Here is a 24,341-nt window from a genome sequence, read left to right as displayed (position 1 = left end):
TCATGGGGAGATACTTCAGGCAGAACAACAAAAAAAGACATATCAAAAAATGGAGTACTTCTTGATATATCTAGGAATACACCTACATAAGGAGGCAAAAGACCTGTACTCCAAAAACTATAAGACACTGATGAAAGAAATCAAAGATGACACAAACAGATGGAAAGATATACCACATGTTCTTGGATTGGAAGAGTCAATATTGTTAAAATGACCATAATATCTAAGGCAATCTACAGATTCAACACAATCCCTATCAAACTGTCAATGGCATTTTTCACAGAACTAGAACAAAAATTTTTTTAATTTGTATGGAAACACAAAAGACCTTGAAATCTTGAGAAAGAATGGAGCTGGAGGAATAATGCTCCCTGACTTCAGACTATACAACAAAGCTACAGTGATCTAAACAGTATGGTACTGGCACAAAAACAGACACAGAGATTAATGCAACAGGATAGAAAGCCCAGAAACAAACCCACGCATTTATGGTCAATTAATCTATGACAAAGGAGGCAAGAATATACCTTGGAGATAAGACAGTCTCTTCAATAAGTGGTGATGGAAAAACTGGACAGCTACGTGTAAAAGAATGAAATTAGAACATTCTCTAACACCATACACAAAAACAAACTCAAAATGGATTAAAGAGCTACACGTAAGACAGGATATTATAAAACTCCTAGAGGAAAACATAGGCAGAACACTCTATGACATACATCACAGTAAGATTCTTTTTGACCCAGCTCCCAGAGAAATGGAAATAAGAACACAAATAAACAAATGGGACCTAATGAAACTTCAAAGCTTTTGCACAGCAAAGGAAACCATGAACAAGACCAAAAGACAACCCTCAGAATGGGAGAAAATATTTGCAAATGAAGCAACTGACAAAGGATTAATCTCCAAGATTTACAAGCAGCTCATGCAGCTCAATAACAAAAAAACGAACAACCCAATCCAAAAATGGGCCGAAGACCTAAATAGACATTTCTCCAAAGAAGATATACAGATGGCCTACAGACACATGAAAGAATGCTCAACATCATTAATCATTAGAGAAATGCAAATCAAAACTACAATGAGATATCATCTCACACCGGTCAGAATGGCCATCATCAAAAAATCTAGAAACAATAAATGCTGGAGAGGGTGTGGAGGAAAGGGAACACTCTTGCACTGTTGGTGGGAATGTAAATTGATACAGCCACTATGGAGAACAGTATGGAGGTTCCTTAAAAAACTACAAATAGAATTACCATACGACCCAGCAATCCCACTACTGGGCATATACCCTGAGAAAACCATAGGTCAAAAAGAGTCATGTACCAAAATGTTCATTGCAGCTCTATTTACAATAGCCAGGACATGGAAGCAACCTAAATGTCCATCGACAGATGAATGGATAAAGAAGATGTGGCACATATATACAATGGAATATTACTCAGCCATAAAAAGAAATGAAATGGAGGTATTTGTAATGAGGTGGATGGAGTTAGAGTCTGTCATACAGAGTGAAGTAAGTCAGAAAGAGAAAAACAAATACAGTATGCTAACACATATATACGGAATCTAAGGAAAAAAAAAAAAAGGCCATGAAGAACCTAGTGGCAAGACGGGAATAAAGACACAGACCTACTAGAGAATGGACTTGAGGATATGGGGAGGGGGTGGGGTGAGATGTGACAGGGTAAGAGAGTGTCATGGACATATATACACTACCAAATGTAAAATAGATAGCTAGTGGGAAGCAGCCGCATAGCACAGGGAGATCAGCTCGGTGCTTTGTGACCACCTAGAGGGGTGGGATGGGGAGGGTGGGAGGGAGGGAGATGCAAGAGGGAAGAGAAATGGGAACATATTGTATATGTATAACTGATTCACTTTGTTATAAAGCAGAAGCTAACACACCATTGAAAGGCAATTATACTTCAATAAAGATGTTTAAAAAAATATTAATATAATTTTATGTAAATGTTAAAAATCAATAATTTCTATAATAATGTTTCATTGTTCTAAAAGATCATTATAAATCTTCCATATTAAAACAATAATTACCTTTATAAAATGTATTAGTGATTAGTAAACTGTCAGAATGGGCTGCTTTGTAACAAATTTCAGACTATTTCATTTAATCCTCAAAATCACATATGAATATTATTCTCTTCTTGGACACTCAGCAGCTCGGAAGTGTATAAGAAACTCCTGTGATATTAAAGAAAATAAGTCTGGAAGAATTCCTGAAAGTATCTGAAGGCAAAATCCTTAGAAATAAAACATATACTAGTTTTGACCACAGCATGGAACTTGTAAGAATGGGCATTGCTTAGGAAAACACATCTACACATAAATAAAATGCTACATTGGTTAAAAAAAAAAAAATGGATTAAAGAGCTACACGTAAGACAGGATATTATAAAACTCCTAGAGGAAAACATAGGCAGAACACTCTTTGACATAAATCGCAGCAATATTTTTTTGGATCCGTCTTCTAGAGGGATGGAAATAAAAACAAAAATAAACAAATGGGACCTAATTCAACTTAAAAGCTTTTACACAGCAAATGAAACCATAAACAAAATGAAAAGATAACCTAAGGTCTAGGAGCAAATATTTGCAAATGATGCTACCAACAAGGGATTAATTTCCAAAATTTACAAACAGTTCATGGAGCTCAATATCAAAAAAACAAACAACGCAATGAAAAAATGGGCAGAAGACATAAGTAGACATTTCTCCAAGAAGACATACAGATGGCCAACAAGCACAGGAAAAGATGCTCAATGTCACTCATTATTAGAGAAATGAAAAATCGAAACTACAATGAGGCATCACCTCACACCAGTCAGAATGACCATCATTAAAAATCCACAGACAGTAAATGCTGGAGAAGGTGTGGAGAAAAGGGAACCCTCCTACACTGTTGGTGGGAATGTAAATTGGTGCAGCCACTGTGGAGAACAGTATGGAGGTTCATTAAAAGACTAAAAATAGAGTTACCATATGATCCTGCAATCCCACTCCTGGGGATAGATCTTGAGAAAACTCTAATTCGAAAAGATACATGCACCACTCTGTTCATAGCAGCATTATTTACAATAGCCAAGACATGGAAGCAACCTAAATGTCCATCGACAGAAGAATGGATAAAGAATATGTGGTATATATACACAATGGAATATTACTCAGCCATGAAAAGAATGAAATAATGCCATTTGCAGAAACATGGATGGACCTAGAGATGATCACATTAAGTGAAGTAACTCAGACAAAGACAAATATTGTATGATATCACTTAGATGCAGAACCTAAAAAAATGAAACAAATGAACTTATTTACAAAACAGAAATAGACTCACAGACATAGAAAACAAACTTATGGTTACCAAAAGGGATAGTAGGGGAGGGGAGATAAATTAGGAGGTTGGGATTAACATATACACACCACTATATGTAAAATAGATAAACAACAAGGACCTACTGTATAGCACAGGGAACTATACTCCATATCTTGTAATAACCTACAATGGAAAAGAATCTGAAAAAGAACATATATGACTGAATCACTTTGCTGTACACTTGAAACTAAGACAACATTGTAAATTAACTATATTTCAATTAAAAAGCTGATATAAAAAAAGAGAGTTGGGTGGGGTAGAGAGTAGGGGGCGGTAGTCGGGGGTGGTGGGAGGAGGAGGCGGCGGCGGCGGCGAATTACTTATAAATGGTGCCGAAGCAGGACCCGAAGCCTAAATTCCAGGAGGGTGAGAGAGTGCTGTGCTTCCATGGGCCTCTTCTTTATGAAGCAAAGTGTGTAAAGGTTGCCATAAAGGATAAACAAGTGAAATACTTTATACATTACAGTGGTTGGAATAAAAATTGGGATGAATGGGTTCCAGAAAGCAGAGTACTCAAATACGTGGACACCAATTTGCAGAAACAACGAGAACTTCAAAAAGCCAATCAGGAGCAGTATGCAGAGGGGAAGATGAGAGGGGCTGCCCCTGGAAAGAAGACTTCTGGTCTGCAACAGAAAAATGTTGAAGTGAAAACAAAAAAGAACAAACAGAAAACACCTGGAAATGGAGATGGTGGCAGTACAAGTGAGACACCTCAGCCTCCTCGCAAGAAAAGGGCCCGCGTAGATCCTACTGTTGAAAATGAGGAAACATTCATGAACAGAGTTGAAGTTAAAGTAAAGATTCCTGAAGAACTAAAACCATGGCTTGTTGATGACTGGGACTTAATTACCCGGCAAAAACAGCTCTTTTATCTTTCTGCCAAGAAGAATGTGGATTCCATTCTAGAGGATTATGCAAATTACAAGAAATCTCGAGGAAACACAGATAATAAGGAGTATGCTGTTAATGAAGTTGTGGCAGGGATCAAGGAATACTTCAATGTAATGTTGGGCACTCAGCTGCTCTACAAATTTGAGAGACCACAGTATGCTGAAATCCTCGCAGATCACCCAGATGCGCCCATGTCCCAGGTGTATGGAGCGCCACATCTACTGAGATTATTTGTACGTATTGGAGCAATGTTGGCCTATACACCTCTGGATGAGAAGAGCCTTGCTTTATTACTGAATTATCTTCATGATTTCCTAAAATACCTGGCAAAGAACTCTGCAACTTTGTTTAGTGCCAGCGATTATGAAGTGGCTCCTCCTGAGTACCATCGGAAAGCTGTGTGAGGCGCTTATACTCACTCTTGTTTGGATCTCTGTAAACACATTTTTGTTTCTTAGTCCTTCTCTTGTACAAATGATGTACTTTGGAAATGTTAGTGTATAACAGAAGTGATGTTTGTTTTCTGTTTGATTTTAAACAGAAAATAAAAGGGGTTACAGCTCCTTTTTTCTTTTCTTTTTTTTTTTCATTTCAAAGTTGCTACCAGTGTATTCAATGATGGACAACAGAGAGACGTACTGTAGAGTGTTTTATTGCTTAGTTGACAAAGCTGCTTTTGAATGCTGGTGGTTCTATTCCTTTGACACTACGCACTTTTATAATATGTGTTAATGCTATATGACAAAATACTCTGATTCCTAGTGCCAAAGGTTCAATTCAGTGTGTATAACTGAACACACTCGTCCATTTGTGCTCCCCCCTTTTTTTTATGGTGCTTAAAGAGCCCATCCTTTGCAAGTCATCCATGTTGTTCCTTAGGCATTTTATCTTTGCTCAGAATGTCAAAGAATGGTGGCTTGTTTCATGGTTTTTGTATTTGTGTCTAATGCACGTTTTAACATGATAGACGCAATGCATTGTGTAGCTACAGTTTTCTGGAAAAGTCAATCTTTTAGAAATTGTTTTTCAGATCTTCAATAAATTTTTTCTTTAAATTTCAAAAAGAAAAAAAAAAAAAAGATAGTCCACCTTAAAAAAAGTGGAGTACTTTTCTCTGCCCTTAATCTTGGGGTTCAACCATGTGCCTTGCTTTGGCCAATAAAATGTCTGCAGGTGGGAGGTGCCCAAAGACCTGAAGAGTGCTGGGGTGACTGGGCTTGCCCTCTTTTGTGCCCGGCCTTTCCATGGCAGGAATGCGTCTGCGTTGCCCACACGTCCGAGAGGAGGATGAGAGAGACAGAAGCAGGGCAGAGCTACTGCAGGAAGCCCAGCCAGGATCAGCTGGTCCGCTCACCCAGCACAGGGATTTCTGTTTGAAGCCAATGAAACGGGGAGTTGCTTTGCGTTTGTTACACAGCGTTTTTTGGCAGTAGCTGATTACCTCTGCACTCAGAGATTTTGATCCAATAATCTGAGAATCTGTATTTAAACAAGGAATTAGATGATGCACAACCAGCTTATGGGGAAAAAAATGCCTTAACCTCTCCGTCATTTCTTTATTTGCAAAAAGCAGAAATAACATCACCTGCTTCTTGTTTTGAGAGGATTGAGTCTGTTCCTTGCCTGGACCACAGTGGGCTCTAAAGTGGCAGTTTCTTTCCGGACCTCTGCTCCTGTCACCGGCCACCCTACTTAGGGAGCCAGCAGAGGGAGCACAGGTGCCCTACACTCCTGGAAGAAGGTCACTGGTACACTCCCTCTCTGCTGTCACACTTACCCGCGGTCACTGGGAAGGCCAGAGAGATGATGAACTTGCAGGGCACGACGTGGGGCACATCCGAGTCGAAGGTGCTGGCAGGCCCTTCTGAGGACTCGCCGCTGCACTGGTGGCCGGTGGCCGACTCCTGGGCCCAGGCCCTAACCTTCAGGCTCTCCTCCACTTCACACTCGCTCCCGGACTGGTAAAAGCTGCCCATGGAGGACACGGCCCCCGTGCTCGCCTCGTCCTCATCCTCCCACTCACAGGCCTGCAGCCACATGCTGCAGGGCGGCCCACGCGGCCGGCACTCCCGGCTGCAAGGAAATAAAGGCACCGCCGTCACCACCACGGCTCCCAGGAGGGAAGCCCGGCCTGTCCCCTCCTCCCCCCGTGCCTTGTCCTGTTCCGGGCTGACCAGCCAAGGCCTCAGACACTGCCGCACTCAACAAAGATTAGATGAACCTCAGAGAATGGTGCCGTCAGTAATCGTGATAATCAGCAAAGCCAGCGTCTCCAAATAGAGTCGCGTCCTCCCGGCCCCAGCTGTTCCTCCTTTCAGGACCAAAGTTAATCATTGAGCACGTCTGGAATGCCTGCTCCAGGTGAGTGCAATTCCCCAAGAACCACAAGGGAGGGGGTGGGGGGGTGAGGGCCTCGGGTTAGCTGTGCCAAAGCACAATATGACCTTGGTTTGGGGACAGCACGCGAAAGAGCCTGGTGAGGCCAAGGAGGGCGAGGACCCCGAGGCAAGACCCGACCGAGCACTGAGTACTGGGCTCAGCGCACAAGCGCCCTCCACGGACGCCGCACGCCAGCAAACGCTAAGAAGGGGCTGCGCAGCTGGAGCGGGGGACGGGGCGGAGGGGGGGGTACCTGCGGCACCTGTGAGCGGACGCGCTGGGCAGCCGCGTGGGCTCAGACGACGGCGTCGGTCAGCTCGCACAGCAGCTGCACAACCTCCTCACGGAGGAGGCTCCGAGGACCTGGTCTGTCCACCCGGGCAGGGCGGCCCGCGGAAGCCGCCTCGCCGCTATGTTTGGCGGTTGCTAGGAGACGCACGTGGCCACAGCCCAAGGGCGGGGCTCCTGGGGGCGGGGCTCCCAGCCTCAGCCGCTGGGCCCAGGTCAGGTGCCCAGACAAGGTCCGGCAAAAAGGTGTATACAAATGCAGAACCAGCTGCCTTCATGCCGTCAGTTATTCGCTTATCCACTCAGTCTTTTTTTTTTTTTTTTGATGTGGACCATTTTTTAAGTCTTTATTGAATGTTGTACAATACTGCTTTTTATGTTTGGGATTTTTGTGGGTTTTTTGGCCGTGAGGCATGTGGGATCTTAGCTCCCCGACCAGGGATCGAACCCGCACCCCCTGCACTGGAAGGCGAAGTCTTAAGCACTGGACCGCCAGGGAAGCCCCCATTCAGTCTTTAAGGAATTCCTGCTCTGAACGTGAGCACCTATTATGCGGCTGAGCCTTACCTGCAGTACAGGGGAGAGGCGTTACCAGCTCCCCACTGCAGCTCCATCAGCGGCCCCTCGCGTTCTTTGATGAAGGCAAAGGAAGCACTGGGCTCTGCCAACTCAGATGACCCGACCCCACCCCACCCCCCATCCCTCTCTGGCATAGACGCTCTGCTTCTGTCACTGACGTCCTTCAAATATGAGAATTCTTTTTAGTCATCATGAGCCCCAAACTCAGCGATGAGGAAACCGAGGCTTAGAGAGGTGAAGCGATTTGCCTGAGGTCACACAGGTATATGGCGGCACTGGATTGAAATGACTATTTGACGGACACCCTGCCCCCCACCCCCAGATGAGAGACCCCTAACTGCTGCTCCCGATGTAGAAGACCACAGACCACCAAAGGGGCTGCGGCGGAGGGACACATCGCAGAAGCGACTGTCCGGAGGGGTTGGGGCAGGCTTCACGGAGGAGGTGACAAAAGCCAAACTGTGGGGTTTGCCAGGCGAGCAAAGCAAGAGAAGGCATTCCAGGAAGAGGACACAGCATATGCAAAGGCCAAGCAGAGTGAAAACGTGTGGCAAGTTCAGGGAAGGTTTGATGAGGCTGGAGTGGCGCACGGGGGCCCCGGTACCAAGCCCCTGGGCAGTAGTTTGTTCAAGCGAATGGGCGCGGAATCTCCACACACACTCAGCTGTTGCAGAAACTGAGGCTCTGAGCTGAGACACAACCTACCCGTGGCCAAAGAGCAAAACTGTGGACGCAAGCCCCCTGCCTCCCAGTGCCCACCTCCCTAGGCCGTCCCCAGGGGCTGGGGACAGTAGTCCAGTATTCCAGAATACTGCCCACTGACGGGGGCCCTCCGACATTCCTCAGGTTCGATCAGTCTAAAAAAGCTGAACCTCAAGAACAGCTGTGAGGGGAGGTCTGCAAATGGCAGTGAGGTCCCCTGGGGAGAAGGACTCAAGCTTCACCACTGAGTGCCCTGTCCAGCAGCCTGCAGACTACCGTCCACAAGCAAGGAAGTACTAAAAAGACACCCAGGGCTGCAAGGGGAAAAGGCTACTAGGATACACCAGCTCCCAAAAGGCCCCATTAACAAGAGCCGGTCAGTGACACCACCCTCCCTGGGACAGACAGCAGGCCTGCTGCCCGTCAGGTGCCACCTGCTGCCTGTGGCTGGTTTTGCTCCAAAGGGTCCTCGACCACCTTGTTACCAAGGGCAGCAGCCAATCTCCCCAGCCCCTCCTGTGGGGCGGCCCTGAACTCAGGCTTGAGAGGTCCTGGATGTGCATGAGAATCACCCAGGATCATGTCAAATCTTCAGTCCTGAGGCTTCACTCCAGACCTGTGGAATTGATTCTCCAGAGGTGGGGCTTAGGAACCGGTGATAGATTGTATTTTCCAAACACCTCAATAGATTCCCTCCCACCCTCTCTTCTTACAGTGTGATGTCAACACTCTTCACATCCCGTGGTGGGTCTAGTGCCCTCCCCCTTGAACCCAGACAGAACTTTGGGACCACCTCAGCCAACAGAGCAGGGTGGAAGTGACACTAGGTGACATCTGAAGCCAGGTCATACAAATTCCATGCGCTTCTGCCTTGTTCTTTGGGGCGCTCACTCTAGGAACCCAGCACCATGCTGTGAGGAGGCCCAAGCAGCCTCATGGAAAGGCCACGTGTAGATGCTCTGGCCAACAGCCGGCCGGGTTCCCGGCCAACTGCCAGCGTCACTGCCCAAAGTGTGAGAGCCAGACCTCAGGTGATTCCAGCCCCCAGCCTTTGAGTCACCTGGCTGACACCATGTGTAGCAGAAACCAGCTGTCCCCATCAAGCCCTCTGCAAATTGCAGATTTATCAGCAAAGTAAGTTACTGTTGTCCTAACCCACTAAGTTTGGGGATTATTTGTTGTGCAATAATAAATAACTGGAACAGAACCCTTGTTTGTTAAAGTCACCTCCACCAAGATCCCACTGCACAGCCAAGATGTGGAACCACTTCCCTGAGGGAGGTAGTGTCCAGGTCAAGAGCCGGGGCATCATGGGATGGAATGAGGGCAAAGGTGTGTCACCTGAGACTCAGGCACGAGGGTTGGGTCTACAACCTCCCCTCAGCAAAGACGGTGTCAGGGCTGGCAAAGTCAAAGGAAAGGAAAGGGGTTATTTGTTTCAATTGTCTATTGCTGCATAACAAACCACCCCAAAAACTTAGTGGATAAGACAACAGCCACTAGCTATTTCTCACAGTTCCATGGGTCAGCTGGGCGGTTCTTCACTGGTGGCCCCCGGGCTCACTCACCGGGTTATACTCATGTGGAGGGTCGACAGGGCCGGAAGGTCCAAGCTGGCCTGGCCCACATGTCTGGTGGTTGGTGCCGTTGCCTAGGGCACCTCACTTCCTCTCCACGTGGCTCCTCATCTTCCACCAGGCGGCAGTGGCTTCCTCAGACGGGCTTCTCAGGGCAGGGTTCCAAGAGGGCCAAGGTAGAAGCTGCAAGGCCTCTTGAGACCTAAGCTTAGAAACTAGCATGGCGTCACTTCCGCCATAGTCCATTGACCAGAGCAAGTCACAAGGGCCAGCCCAGACTCAAGGGGGTGAGGAATAGGACAGGAGGAAGGGCAAGGTCACATTGCAAAGGGGCACCCCGTGGAACGCAGCAATCTGAGGGCAATCTGTCCCCGCTTCCTTCTTCCTCCAGGGCAGTGGAGCGCCACAGCTCCCACGGCGCCCAGAGAGCTTTCTGAAGTTATCGCAAGACTCTGGCAGCTGGAAGCATACGCCCATCTTCTTCTTGCCATCCCTCTCCTAAGCAAACGCCCCCCCCCCACCTTAAAACAACTTTACTGAGGTGTATTTTATATCATACAGTGCACCCATTTCAAGTGTATAATTCAATGATTTTTAGTAACTTCACCAAGTGGTGAAATCATCACCATAAATAAGTTTTAGAACAGTTTCATCTCCCTAATAAGATCCTTCCTGCACAAGTTTCACCCAAAAGTACTATAATTAATTATAATTAATCTCTGTTCCCACCCCAAGCTCTAGACAACCATTAATCTACTTTCTGTCTCTAAAAATGTGCCTTTTAATGAACATTTCCTATAAATGGAGCCATAAATCCATTTTGTCTATCCAGCCATCAGTTCATGGACATTAAGGTTGGACATTTAGACATTTATGAAGAATGCTGCTGAGGACATTCACATGACGGTCTCTGTGTGGACAGATGTTTTCGTTTCTCTTGAGTAGAGGCATCTAGCAGTGGGAGAGCTGGGTCACGTAGTATGCTACACTTATGCATCAGGCTTTATGCTTATCTTTTACTGCCAAACTGTTCTCCAACGTGGCTGCACCATTTCACATTCCCACCAGCAACGTGTGAGGGTTCCAATTTCTCTACATCCTCAAAAACATTTATTGTCCGTCAGTTATTATTGCCATTCTTGTGAGGGCGAAATAGTCTCTCATTGAGGTTCTGCTTTGTATTTCCCTAATGCCTAACGGTACTGGGATCTTTTCTCGTGCTTATTGGCCATCCATATATATTCTTTGGGGAAATGTCTGTCCCTGTCTTTCACCCATTTTTTGATTGGGTTGCTTGTCTTCTTCTTATTGAGCTGTCAGAGTTCTTTGTCAATTCTGAATACAAGGCCCGTATTGCGCATGTGTTTTGTCAAGATTTTCTCCCAGCCGCCTGCTTGTCCCATCATTTCTTAATGGCATCTTTACCATTGCGCTTTGAAGTGCAAAAGTTCTGAATTTTGATGAGATCCAATGTATGGCTTTTTTTTCTTTTTTTGGACCATGTGTTTGGTGTTGTATCTAAGAAATCTTTGCCTAACCCAGGCCCATTTTTAATAGAGAGAAGTCAAACTTGGCGTCTGAACACTAAGCAAATCCACTAACCAAGACTCCTAAAAATGTAAAAGCTTTGACACTAAAAATGATGGCTCTCGGAGAATCCCAGACACTCCAGGGGACTGTACAGAACGACACAAACTTTCTGAAAAACAGTTTGACAACATCAAGAGCTTATAAAATGTCCGCACTCCTTGGCCCTGCAGTAAAGCACCCAGGAAATTGAGCCAACCGTTCACAGTGTTGTTTGAACGGAGAAAAACTGCAAACCACCTCGATGTGCACCTATTGGGACGACAAAGCACCTCCCGGGTCAGTCCTAAGAGGCAGTGTGGACCAGTCTTTGAGAACGTTACGCAGGAATGGTAATGATGGCGGAGCCATTTAGGAAGATGCTTGATGTGCAAAGAAAGATCCCAACAGCAGCATTTCAACTCGTTTCTTTATGTCACATTGAAGGAGGTACAACTGACATCCTGTAAAATTCACCCTTTTAAGTGCTTTGACAGGTGTATACAGTCACGTAACTACCACCCCAATGAAGATATAGAATGTTTTCACCACCCCCAAAAGTTCTTTCATGCTTAAATGCATGGAAAACATCTGAAAACAAATACATCAAAAGAACCCTGTGTTCTTCTCTTGTTGGCACAAGGGGGGATGGTTTTTTTTGCTTTTTAGCATTTTGCTGGGCTGTTTCTAGACACTGTGAACAATGTACTATTTGGATATGGCTCAAACAATACTGAACTGACTTCAGAAAAATCACTTCTTGGCTCTCCCCCCGACGCAGACACACACCCATCCCCCAGCTCAGACAAAAGCGCAGGAGACCTCTGGGTCTGCTCACTTGGAGCCTTAAACAAAAACCTTGTGGGTCCAACCGGGATGATTTCAGAGGCGCCTGGTAACACTGCCCGCAGACAGACGGGCCTGACGGCGCCCCATTATCAACCCGGCCTCCCCTGCCCCCAAGGAGCTGCGGGGGGCAGAGGCCAGGCAATGGCTCCACGGCAAGATTTTAAAGCCTTTCTCTTCAATACTGACCGGCCCAGAAAAGTTCCCGTTCAAAGGGTTCCTTCCGCAAAAGCCGTCGCCAGCTGCAGCAACGGGGGTAGTCTCCCCTGGGTCACCAGCTCTCAGCATTCACGTGAAATTGAATCAGATTCATCTGCAGAGACGCAGCTCAAAAGTCCAGAGCCACAAGAGGGAGGGGATATGGGGATATACGTATATATAACGCTGCTTCACTTTGCTGTACAGCAGAAACTAACACAACATTGTAAAGCATTTATACTCCCATAAAGATGTGGGGGAAAAAAAAAAGTCCAGAGTCAAGTTCCAGCGTCCCATTCTTTTTTTTTTTTTTTTCTTTTTAATTTGGCTGCACTGGGTCTTAGTTGCGGCACGCGGGATCTTGGTTGGCGCATGTGGGATCTTCAGTTGCGGCAGGCATGAGGGCTCTAGTTCCCTGACCAGGGATCGGACCTGGGACCCCTGCACTGGGAGTGCAGAGTCTTAGCCACTGGACCACCAGGGAAGTCCCCAGAGTCCTATTCTAAGTGCAGACAGCAACCCCCCCGGCGGGTGGGACTCCCGGCCTAGAAGTTTCTATGGTCCAGCTGGGAGTCCAATCAACCTAACATCTGGAGTCTCGCTGACTACAGCATCTCTGGGCCCAAGGATGCCTGAATCCCAGTGATGCCAGCTACATGTAGTTTTCCTTCTAATGCAGTGTGTGCACATCTACAAATGACATAATTAGTGCCTACTTAATGCCAGGCCCTGTGCTGGGCATGGGGGTACCAGGTCTCTGGCCTTGTGAAGCTCAGCCCTCGTGGCAGGCCTGCAAATAAATGGCAATGTGGTACAATGCTGTTTCCTAAAATACAAGTTAAAAAGTACGTCTCGGGCTTCCCTGGTGGCGCAGTGGTTGAGAAGCTGCCTGCCAATGCAGGGGACACGGGTTCGAGCCCTGGTCTGGGAAAATCCCACATGCCGCGGAGCAACCGGGCCCGTGAGCCACAACTACTGAGCCTGCGCGTCTGGAGCCTGTGCTCCGCAACAAGAGAGGCCGCGATAGTGAGAGGCCCGCGCACCGCGATGAAGAGTGGCCCCCGCTCGCCGCAACTAGAGAAAGCCCTCGCACGGAAACGAAGACCCAACACAGCCAAAAATAAATAAATTAAAAAAAAAAAAAAAGTATGTCTCATCTGTAGGCCAAGAAAGCGCATGGAGAGCCTCATGCCACACTGTGCCCGGCAGCAGCTGCGGGCAGGCAGCTCAGACGGGGGCTGGGGCTCTTCTCTCAGTGTCCCCGACACCAAGCCCGGCGGACAGACAGGCAAGCGTCCCTCCCCTCACGGCTGATTGTGCGTTACAGGGAGACAGACAGACGCACCAGGCAAGAGAGTCTGTTAGGGGCGCAAAGGGCTTGCAATGTCACCGAAGGCCTCACTGAGGGGCTGACGCTGGAGCAAGGGACTTGGAGGTGAGGGGGCGGGCTGTAAACATCTGGGGAAGCAGATGCAAAGGCCCTGAGGTGAGTTAGAAGAATGGCAAGGAGGTCAGTGAGGGAGGCATTGCGGGAGGTTACGGGGGACATGGGCGCCCACTGCACTGGGCCTTTAGTCCCTGAGAGAGGGAGATAACAGTGGGTGCTGAGCGAAGGAGGGCGTCCTCTGGCTGTGGAGGACAGACGTAGGAATTCAGGGGCACTTCTTGGGAGAAGGCTGTTGCAATGACACAGGTGAGAGATGCTGGGGGCTTGGTCCAGGGTAGCAGTGGAGCAGGAAGAGGGGGTCAGATTAGGGGTGAGCTCTGAAGGTGCACAGCCTGACACACCGGATGTGGGTGTGAAAGTGACAGAAGAACCCAAGACGGTAGGGATTTGCCGAGGGAGGCTGGAGGCCCCGCGAACTGAGATGGAGGTGGTGGAGGGGAGGAGGGGAAGGAGTCCAGGACTGAGAACATCTGTATTCCTTTACCCATTGAGAAATACATGAATTACACTGCTGGTAGGAATGAAAATGGTGCAACCACTTTGGAAAATGGCCTGGCAGGCCCTCAAAAGTTAAACATAAAACTAACACACAACCCAGCAATCTCACCCCTAGGTATATACCCAAGAAAAGTGAAAATATATGAACATACAAAAACTTCTGCATGAATGTTTACAGCAGCATTATTCATAACATCCAAAGAGCAAAAACAATCCAAGCGTCCATCGACAGATGAACGGATAAACAAAAGGTGGTCCATCCATACAATGGAATATTACTCAACAATAAAAAGGAATGAAACGCATGCCAGCTACAACCTGGATGAAGCTGGAAAACATTATTGTTAATGTTCTCAAAAAGGAGCCAGTCACAAAAGGTTACATATTGTATAATTCTGTTTTATACACAATGTCCAGAATAGTCAAATCCATAGAAACAGAAAATAGTGGTCTCCTAGGGCTGGGGGTTGGGAGTGGAGGGTAGGAAACTGGAGCAGGGGGTGGGCCACCTAGTACTAGGTTTTTTTGGGGGGGGTGAGTGAGCAGAATGTTCTAAAACTGAAATTGTGATGCTGGTTATATGCTCTATAAATATACCAGAAACCACTTATTAATATACCTTAAATGGGTGAACTTTGTGGTCTGTAAATGGCAAACAAAGTATGTCTTCTCCCTCCAAAAGAAAAAGAGAAAAGAAACAAACAAAAACAACTCCCTTGTCAAAAAGAGAGATGTTACACTGAAAGCCAAACTCCTCTGAGCCCTGGAAATAACCACTGAATCCGTTTGTGAATCCCTCCATCTTTTTCTGTGCGCTTACATACACATGTCCTCACAGAAGATATTTAGTACCGTTTTGTGTGGGTGTGTTGTTATTGTCGCTTTTTCCACTCATCCTTTTGTGGTGATTCATCCCGGCTGCTGTACCAATGGGCAAAATGTTGTCTTCAGTTTCTCACTATTATAAACAACGATGCAATGAACATCCTGTACACATGTGTTTTTTCTAAGGCAGAAGCCAAGAATTGGAGTTGATGTAAAATTTTTTGTCAAATTGCTACCATTTTAATAATTTTTTTTTAAATGCACATCCAAAATGGTTGGGGAGAAGCATCTAACTCCTTCCTGGTAGAGGTGTGTGGTGGGCAAAGTCTTCAAGAATGAGTAGAAATTTGCCAAATGGACAAAGTGCTTATTCTGGGGTACTGCAGCAGAGGAGATAGAATTTTAGTGCTTTTTCAAATTCCAGGATTTAACATTTAAATTCCTAGAGCTGTACACAGGCCAGATTCTGCCCATCGTATAGCCAAGGTCAGTTGAAGACATCTAAATCTGCCTCTTGCTCCTGCGAGGCTGGATGAGGGTTCCCAGAGCAGGTATCAGGTTAGGACATCTCTACACCTCTCTTGTCAAAAAAAAAAAAAGGAAAAGCAGCCTTACATTCACCTGAGAGGCTGATTTTTCTTTCATCTTCCAGAAAGGTGTTCTAAGGCACCAGAGGAAATGTTGGCCAAAGAGCTACCTGGTAGCCTAACCCCAACTCAGAGATGGAATTCCGGTCACAGGGCCAATCCACTCCCCAGGCACAAACGGGGGTGAAGACGGAGGCCACGGCTTTCCTACCCCCCCCCCACCAACTTCAACACACACAGAGCCTAAAGAGCAAGGGTCCGGCTCAGATAGGTTTCTATCCAGCGGGATGGCCCTAACGCATCCCCTCACTTCTCGGAGCTGGGCTTTCCTCTGCTCTAGTTACCACGTGAGGCCCTTTGCACCAGCCCTGGTGGAGCGAGAAGTGGGTTTAGGAACCCAGTCGCTGAATTTAAGGGGAGGGGGGCTTCTCTGTACTTACGGGAGTAGAGTACAGTCCCAGCTAGCTCGCGGGGCTACCCTCGAAAGGTTTTCTGGCGAGAAGGGGTGGAGTGACGCGTGGGCGTGGACCAGACCAGGGGGCCACCGGACCAGGGGGCACCCTCCAGCTTCTCCCCAACTTCCTATCCCGAGCCCACCCCTTGTCTCCGTCTCTGGGCACACTCTCTGCACAACGCAGCTGGGTGGAGAGTGGGGGAGTTGAAAGCAGACAGACCCGGGAATGGGAGGAAAAGAGGGGATGCCAGGAACGCCCCGGTAGGGATGAGGGGAGAAGAGTGCAGGGGTCACCGAGAGAAGCGAGATCAGGAGGGGGACCAGGCAGCGGTGGCCCCGCGGGGGTCTCGGGGCTCCTGGGTCCCCTAACCAAGCCCCCTCCAAGCCAACCCGGGTAAACAAAGACGTCCTGCCAGGCCAACGCAGCTGCTGGACACGGCCCTCGGCGCCGCTCCAACCAGACCGCCACCGCTAAGCCCCTCCTTTCATGAAACTCTGGGGCCGCCCCTGGAAGTGGCGGGGCGGAGGGACCCGAGGAGCGGCGCTCGGCGGCGATGGAGCCCAGCGGCCCGGGCACGGGGACCGGCGTGGAAGGCGCGGCGGGCGACCCGTACCAGCGCCCAGCGCGGCGCACACAGTGGCTGCTGAGCGCCCTGGCGCACCACTACGGGCTGGACCGAGGCGTGGAGAACGAGATCGTGGTGCTGGCCACGGGCCTAGACCAGTATCTGCAGGAGGTCTTCCACCACCTGGACTGCCGAGGCGCCGGCCGCCTGCCCCGCGCCGACTTCCGCGCGCTCTGCGCGGTGCTGGGGCTGCGCGCCGAGGAGGCTGCCGCCACCTGGGAGGCCGCCGGGGATACAGCCGCGGGAGACACGAACTCCGGGGATGTGATCGCTGGGGTGGCCACCGCTGGGGACGCGGACGCGGAGGAGGAGGCGCGCCTGGCACTGCGCGCCGAGCCGCCTGAGCTCACCTTCCGCCAGTTCCACGCGCGCCTCTGCGGATACTTCAGCACCCGCGCCGGGCCCCGTCTGCCCCGCGGCGCTCTCAGCGAGCACATCGAGACGCAGATCCGCCTGCGCCGCCCGCGCCGCCGCCGCCAAGCGCCCCGTACGCCCGGCCCCGACGGCGGCCCGGACAGCGAACGCCTGGCGCGCTTGGAGGAAGAAAACAGCAGCCTGCGCGAGCTGGTGGAGGACCTGCGGGCCGCGCTGCAGAGCAGTGACGCGCGCTGCCTAGCACTGCAGGTGCGCCCGGTCCCGGGGCGGAGGGTGATGACGGAATGGGGCGGGAGCGGGGGGCATTTGACAGCGGGCTGGCTGCAGAGCCCCTGCTGGGCAGAGGAAGAGGACGGGGAGAAGGGGCGGCCCTCCCCACTTGAGCCTACTTGCATCCTGTCCCTGGCCACCCCATTCCACTCCAACACACCCTAGTCCCCGCCCCTACTCACATCACCCACTGCAGCCCCCCAAAACTCCAGTCCCTCCAAGGAAACCATTCCCCCCCACACACACACACACACAGCCCAGCTCATCCTGCCTCTCTGACCCAGCCGTGGACCCTCGCAGGAAACAGTCTCACACACATACGCCTCCGGAGCTCTCCGCGGTGCCAGGATTCCAGGAGGCCTAGGAGATAAGGTGTGAGGAAGGCCTGTCCCCACCCTTAAGGAGCTAACGAGGTACATAGGCAGCTCGGTGCAGTCACACAACAAACATTGGAGGGCCTCCCTCAGGGCCAGGCCTGGTGTCCCGATGCTAGATAGACAGTGTCACTGTAGACCAGGCAGATCTGGCCACTCAGCGCTGCGGGGGGCAGGCACCGAGAGAGGCATGGGCGCAGCCCAGGCATCTGCAATTCAGTCAACAAGCACTTGAGCGCTGTGCCCAGCCGTGTGGCAAAGGCCATGCGGGGGTCGGGGTCAGACGAGAACCAGACGGCCTCTGACCCAAGGGACCACAGGCCAGGAGGGAGCTGACGTTCTAGTAGCCCTGCCCGCTCCCCACACAGCCCGGGGTCACAGCCCTGAGGGGTAGAGAGAGGCCAGGGAGTGTGCAGGGGTGCAAGGCGCGGATTTCAGGGGCCACGGCCAGCGGGCATCGGAGAAGCCAAGTCCCGGGCGGGAAAGTACTGCCCTTATGTGGAATAAGATCGTCCAGGAGAACTAATGAGTTCTCCAAGAATTTGCTGAGCACCTAAAGCGCACCAGGCCTGTTTTAGGCGCCGGACGCCGAGCAGTGAACACGACAGAAGCAAACCGCACCCTCAAGGAGCCAGCTGCCTAGCGGCAGACAGCGGGGAGGGCCGCGAACGCCCGTAGCGCGCTCCCCAGTCTCGGGGTGGAGGAGCGCGGCGGAGCCGAGTGCCCCGAGGGCGGGAGCTGGGCAGAGACGAGCGCAGGCGTTTGGGACTCACTGGAACTGTGCAAACAACAGAATATGGGCTTTGTGCCTCAGTGGCCCGCATCCCTTAAAAGGGAGTGACATGAGCTCCCGCCTCGGTAGAGTTAGGGCGAGGGTTAAACGAGTTCAGATGGGCCCAGGGCGGCGAGCACGAGCGCGAGAAACGTGCCGGGTTGCTTTGCTCACGCGCCCCGGGCCGGGTGGGGTCTGGCGCGAGGCGCTCACCGCCTGCCCTGCTGCCCTGTTCCGGCAGGTCGGCCTCTGGAAGAGCCAGGCGGGCGCCCAGGAGGCGGCGCACGGCGGGCCCGAGGCGGCGGCGCGGGAGCTGCGGCAGGCGCGGGGCGCGCGGGCGGCAGCCGAGGCCCGCGCGGGGCGGCTGCGCCGGGGCCAGGCCGAGGTGCGGCGGCGCGCGGAGGAGGCCCGGCAGACAGTGCTGCGCAGCCTGGCGCGCGTGCGCGAGCTCGAGGCGCTGGCGCGCCAGGTGCCCGGCCTGCAGCGCTGGGTGCGGCGGCTGGAGGGCGAGCTGCGGCGCTACAGGTGAGCCGGCGGCCCGGGTGCCCCAGATCAGCTCCCCTTCTCCCGAACCTCAGGTGTGCTTTCCGCCCCTCAACTCGTCCCCGTGTTGTTCACGTCTTCAGGTATCCACCCACCCATCCATCCGTGGGCCTGTTCCCCCATAAAGCCCCTCCATTTGCCTATTCGCTGGGGGCAATAGGATATATTTGTTCTTATTTGTTCTTTGATCAGTGCAATAACCATGATAACAGCTAACACTTACCGAGCACCTAAGGTGCGCCAGGCTCTGAGCTAAGCACTTACCTGACGTAACTCACTGAGCGCTCACAGCCACCGGACCTGTGAGGTAGGTACCGTTATGTCCCCATTCTCCAGCTGAGGAAGGAAACAGATGCGCAATGATCCCTTGTGCTAGCTCCACCAGGGTAGGAAGCTGGGCTCGGGACCAAGGTTCAAATCCTGGCAGGGCCTCTGACAGATGTGTGACTTTGGGCAAGTCACGGCCCCCCTCGGAGTCCCTGTTTCCTCTTGGATGGAACAGAGCTTGGGGCCCCTGCCTGCCAGGGAGGCTGTGAAGAGGCAGTGAGGCCCCGCCTGGCTCACTTAGGTGCTCAGTAAACAGACCTCCCTCCCTTTCAAATCACAAGGCACCCGGCCTGCCTGCCTTCCACATTTACCGAGCACCAGCTCTGCACAGGGTCTATGCCAGCCACCGGGGTTGTCATTCGGAACAAGACATTCCGAAATCCTCGCCCTGAGCGTGTGAGGTCCCCACGTGAGCAGATGTGTGGCAACAGCTGGCTGCCTGCTGTCAGGGAGAGCAGGGCCCCCGTCATGCCCGCTGCAGGCTCAGCCAGCGCCTGCAGACCTGACCCGGGAGTGGAGTGCTGAGGGTGGGACGTGACCCGGCGAGATGGGCCAGGGAGGGGGAGGGGGGAGAGCGTGCTAGGAAACGGGAACAGTGTGGGCCAAGCGCAGAGGCAGGAGGGACCTTGGCCCGGTCCAGCAGCTAGAACAGCAGCTGGAGGGGTAAAGCTGGAGAGGCAGGCCGAGGCCAGGCCAACCGCAATGGTTGTGACAAGGTCTTCAGCCTTTCCCTCGAGAGAGCATGAAGCCATGGGAAAGTTCTAGCAAGGGGGCGACAGGAACAGACTTGCACTGGAAAAAAAATCACCCTGGCTACAGTTGTGACAAAGAAATGGAAGGAGAGGGGAAGGGCAGAAGACAGTGGGAGCCGGGCAAGGGGCTGCCGTCCGACTTCAGCCCGAAAGGCAGGCGGTCTGGCCCAGACTGGTGGGCAGGGCAGCCAGAAGGGGTGGCTTTGAACCTAGTTCCTCATCGGGGGGACCATGTCCTTGACTTTTGAGGTGCTCCCAGCGGGGCGACAAGGAGGCACCATGGTGGAGTGAGGAGGCTGGCTCTGGGCTAGCCTTCTGCAGCTCCAAATGTTTGGATAGTCACTTCCTGTTTGCATAGCTGATCGGCCAAAGAGCAGGGCCCGTTGGCTTGAGGCCCGTATCCCGCCTTGGAACTTTCTCCAAGAGGAGAAATAAAGGGTCTCTTCTTTCTTTTGCTCTAAAGTAACTGTCACAGCATGATTGTAAAAATAACTCCAAACATTGGGATAGCTCTTTACAGGAGAAAAAGTGGAGCCACAGTCAACGCAGTATTTAATCCTCACAAGGACTGTTCAAGGGAGAGGTTTTATCCCCATCTTACAGGTTGTGGGAAATGAAGCTCCAAGAAGTTAAGTGACGTACCCAAGGCCACACAGCCAGAAAGTGGAAAAGGAAGGTCTGTCTGCCCCCACAGCCTGTGTTCTTTCTGTCTTTCCACTTTACCTTTTTTGTTGCTGACTCATGGTTACAAGACGGCTGCTGCACCTCCAGGCCTCATGTCTGCTATCCAGGCATAAGAAGGACCAGTGATATTGGGGGTGGGAAGGATTTTCTTCTAGTGAGCTTTGCCTTTGTATTCAGGGAGAGGCCCCTCCACCTTCTCCCGCCAGAACTTGTACCTCCATCAGCTTGGCCAGAACTGCGTCACGTGGCCGCCCCTGCCTGCAAGAGAGTCTGGTGATATTGATGCCGCAACCAAACCTGAGGCTCTCTTAGGAAGGAAAAAGGGAGCAGATATTGCAGAGGCTCCAAAGGAGATGCCCAGTGAATGAGGAAACCACGGACCAGAGAGTGACCTTCACACGGTGATTAGGTGATGGTTGTCACTTGTTTCCCTGTCCTTAAACCTCGTCCAGCCCCAGAAGCAAACCTCCTCTCCCCGTTTTCTGTAGTCGGAGCTTGCAGGTTTGTGGGCTGACTTGCCCCCAAAGCTCTCCCTCTTTGGAGAAAGGAAAGGGGAGGGGATAGAACAGTTGAGAACACTAGTCACGTAGCCAAGCTTGATGGATCCAGAACTCAGCTGAGCTTCCCAACTCCAAATCAAACCTCCTTCCCCTTCTCTGCCACCTCCTCAAGGGAAATCTCAGCAACTCTCTTCCTCATTGCTCAGACTTCTATTTAGTTCTTTCTCAAACCTGCACCTCCTTTTCCCTCCCACTCAGGCCTTTGTTGTGGGTTCTACCCAGTCCTTTCCCTGTTTCTCAGGTAAACCTCCTTCTGTCGCGTCTCTTTGGGGTTGCTGTAACCCCGAGCTCGCCCAGCTCTTCCCGTCGTGATGATGAGTTCCCAGTGTGCTCTGTGGTTGCTGCCCATGAGCCTACCTTTGGCAGAAGCCAGGATCCTGGAGGGTCCCCCTGATCTCCAGGGTCATGGAGCTCGCCCTCTGCCTCCACCAGGGCCTGATTCTGGGCTGGTTTCTAAATGCGTTTCTTAGCTCAAAGTTTCTCACTACACAGGTGGGGAGAAGTTGAGCTCCACACCTTAGGATAACATCCCAAGGTCAGTCAGCAGGGTTTTTCTCGCCTCTGTCTGTGGATGAGACGGCCCTGGACGACCCTGGGCTTCATGCAGGGCCTCCTGCCCCTTCCCCACTTGGGCCTCAGAACCCAAGTCCTGACCCCTCAAGGGCAATTCAGCTCCATCTCCTGCTCCCCACACAAGCTGGGCATCTTACCTTTTTGTTTTTGACCTTGACTCTGGATTCTTTTAAATGGTTATATTCTATCCAGCACTTCTGTGTGTTTGTAGACAGAAAGAGAGCTTCCCGTAGCACCTCAATCCGCCATCCTGACCAGGAACCTAAGAGAATAGACAGTAAGTATTTAAGCCATTGGAGACACTCATGTATTCGTTCCACATTTTCTAAGCACCTTCTATGGACAAAGTCCTGTGCGGATACCTGGGTACACAGAACTGGTACAGGCATGCCCACTGCCCTCTGAGGGTCTCCTGGGCCCGAATGGAACAGGCCATGAACACGCATGTTGGGACAAACATGCTTTGTGCAGAGGGGCCCCCAAGAGAGCAACTGCTGCTTTCAGAACCATGGGAGTCCTGGATCAGATACAAGCATTCCACGTGTCAACGTGATCTGCAGCCTCCTGGAGCTGGGCAAAGACCCTGGGCTCACCCAGCCAGCCCAGTCTGCGGAGGATTACCCGGTCCACCACAACCCCATCAGCTTCTGCTTCCCACGGCTGGTCTCCTGGGTCCACCTCGTCCCAGATGGCAGACTCAGCTCCTCCAAATCCCACAAGACAGTCCCTCCTCCCAGCACATTTGTGAGCATGGTAACCCTGACAGATGATGCAGAGGGGAAGACGCGGATTACGTTGCACTGATGCAAATAGTTTCATATGGAATATTTAACATCACGATTCATACAGTGTCATTTAACCTCCGCCCCCATCCATCTAGAGTGTTTCCCTGTCACTTCTCCCAAACTACACCCAAACCCTCTCTACCTTTCTCTCCTCTGTTTTCTCTTTCTTCCTATCAGCCAGGTCTCTTAGATGAGTGCCAGAAAGCCTGACTCAAACTGACTTGCTTAAAAAAGAAGCTGGCTCTCAGTAAAGTTTAAGCATGTCCAGCTTCAGGCATGGCTGGATCCAGGTACTCAAACAATGTCACCAGGATATGGAAGCTCTGCTTCACTCGCAGGCAAGTTCTCTCCCCTGGTAGCCTCTGGGGCACTTACATCTCGACAGGTCATCTCTTGTCTGAGCTATCCCACTGGAGTGCCAGGCTGAGCCTCAATGGACCAACTTGGAAACATGTTCATCCCAGAACCCATCAGGGGGCCAGGATGATTGGATGCTCCGATTGACCAAACTTTAGTCACTTACCCACCAAACATATACAAACCCACAGCCAACCCTGTCGAACTCTGAGACTGAGATCCTCCCAGGAGAATCACGGGAGCACATATTCCAGACGTGTTAAACAACACACACCCCTGCCTTTGCTCCTCTCGGGAACTCACAGCCCAAATCCCCTTTCTTGTCTCGGGAACAGCCCACCTGTGGCAACTGGAGAATCTCTTGAGTGGAGGCCCCGGAAGGAAGCCTGCTTAAATGCAGGACAGGCTTGTCTCAAAGTCAGCTCTCCCAGGCTGCTGAACGCTTTGGGGTAGTTGGGGGCACTCTGCACCCTCACCAACCTTGCCTGTCTCAGTGCTTCAGAACTTGCTGGGAGGATGGGCCAAAAGGATCCTTATTACTGGCCTCCTGGCCCAGCCCGTGAGCCCTCCTAGGGAAGCACGATGTCTTGACGTTGTTTGGCCCAGCACCCAGCCCAGGGCTCCCAGTAGGATGGTGAATGAACAAGTAAACGGACCAACAAGCATATGGATGGATGCAGCCTCAAAAACGTCTTGGAAGAATGGGCGTGGGCGTGCAGGAGTCCAGCACCAGGCGAGCCCCGAGTGGTCCAATGGCCTGATCCTGCTTCGAGGGGAACCATCGTCCACCCGGTGACTAGATTCTCTTGAAGCCCCGTGTCTCAGCCATTTCTCTGCCCTGCCACCCCTTGCTCTGCGCCACGGAGGAGAAGCTGGGCCTTTAAGACGCCTGGGCAGCTGCCTGGGGCCAGCACTGCTGGGCAGGGGCTGGCCTCCAACGCCCAGAAGACAGAAAACCTAGCTCAGCTGGAGCCGGAGGAGGGGCCGCCTCTGTGGCTTTGTTGTCGTCCGGGAAGGATGAAAAGGCTGGGATGGATGGGGTGGGGGGGAGGGAGGCGTAGGGCAGCTCACTGGGCCGGCCACCATGCTGAGGACACAAAGATGAG

General features: G+C 51.2%; 2 protein-coding genes and 1 pseudogene across 7 annotated transcripts in view; 2 read left to right on the top strand and 1 right to left on the bottom strand.

The window, feature by feature from the left end:
• CFAP92 (cilia and flagella associated protein 92 (putative)) overlaps positions 1-19,993 on the bottom strand; it is an 88,956-nt gene extending 68,963 nt beyond the window's left edge. Inside the window, exons 1-2 of the mRNA XM_082345200.1 lie at positions 19,462-19,993; positions 6,069-6,364 (exon numbers count right to left, since the gene is read on the bottom strand). Of these exons, the coding sequence (XP_082201326.1) occupies positions 6,069-6,330 (262 nt within the window). The 5' untranslated portion in view covers positions 6,331-6,364; positions 19,462-19,993. The remainder of the gene's footprint in view (positions 1-6,068; positions 6,365-19,461) is intronic.
• Positions 3,738-4,853, top strand: LOC309607106 (mortality factor 4-like protein 1 pseudogene; annotated as a pseudogene). Its single transcript has one exon. The product of its transcript is annotated as a mortality factor 4-like protein 1 pseudogene (transcript).
• EFCC1 (EF-hand and coiled-coil domain containing 1) overlaps positions 15,061-24,341 on the top strand; it is a 34,871-nt gene continuing 25,590 nt past the window's right edge. For 3 of the 5 annotated variants that reach the window (XM_082345242.1, XM_082345241.1, XM_082345240.1), the window contains exons 1-2: positions 16,733-17,487; positions 18,896-19,179. In XM_082345242.1, coding sequence (XP_082201368.1) covers positions 16,792-17,487; positions 18,896-19,179 — 980 coding nt within the window. In that variant the 5' untranslated portion in view covers positions 16,733-16,791. Of the gene's footprint in view, positions 17,488-18,895; positions 19,180-24,341 lie in introns of all 5 variants that reach the window. The other 2 variants (XM_082345244.1, XM_082345243.1) reach the window with 2 other exon arrangements.

This window comes from Balaenoptera borealis (genome assembly GCF_965194805.1).
Source record: "Balaenoptera borealis genome assembly, chromosome: 12".
Lineage (NCBI taxonomy): Eukaryota > Metazoa > Chordata > Mammalia > Artiodactyla > Balaenopteridae > Balaenoptera > Balaenoptera borealis.
Note: the sequence above shows the minus strand (reverse complement) of the source record. Positions and strands in the feature narration are given on the sequence as shown.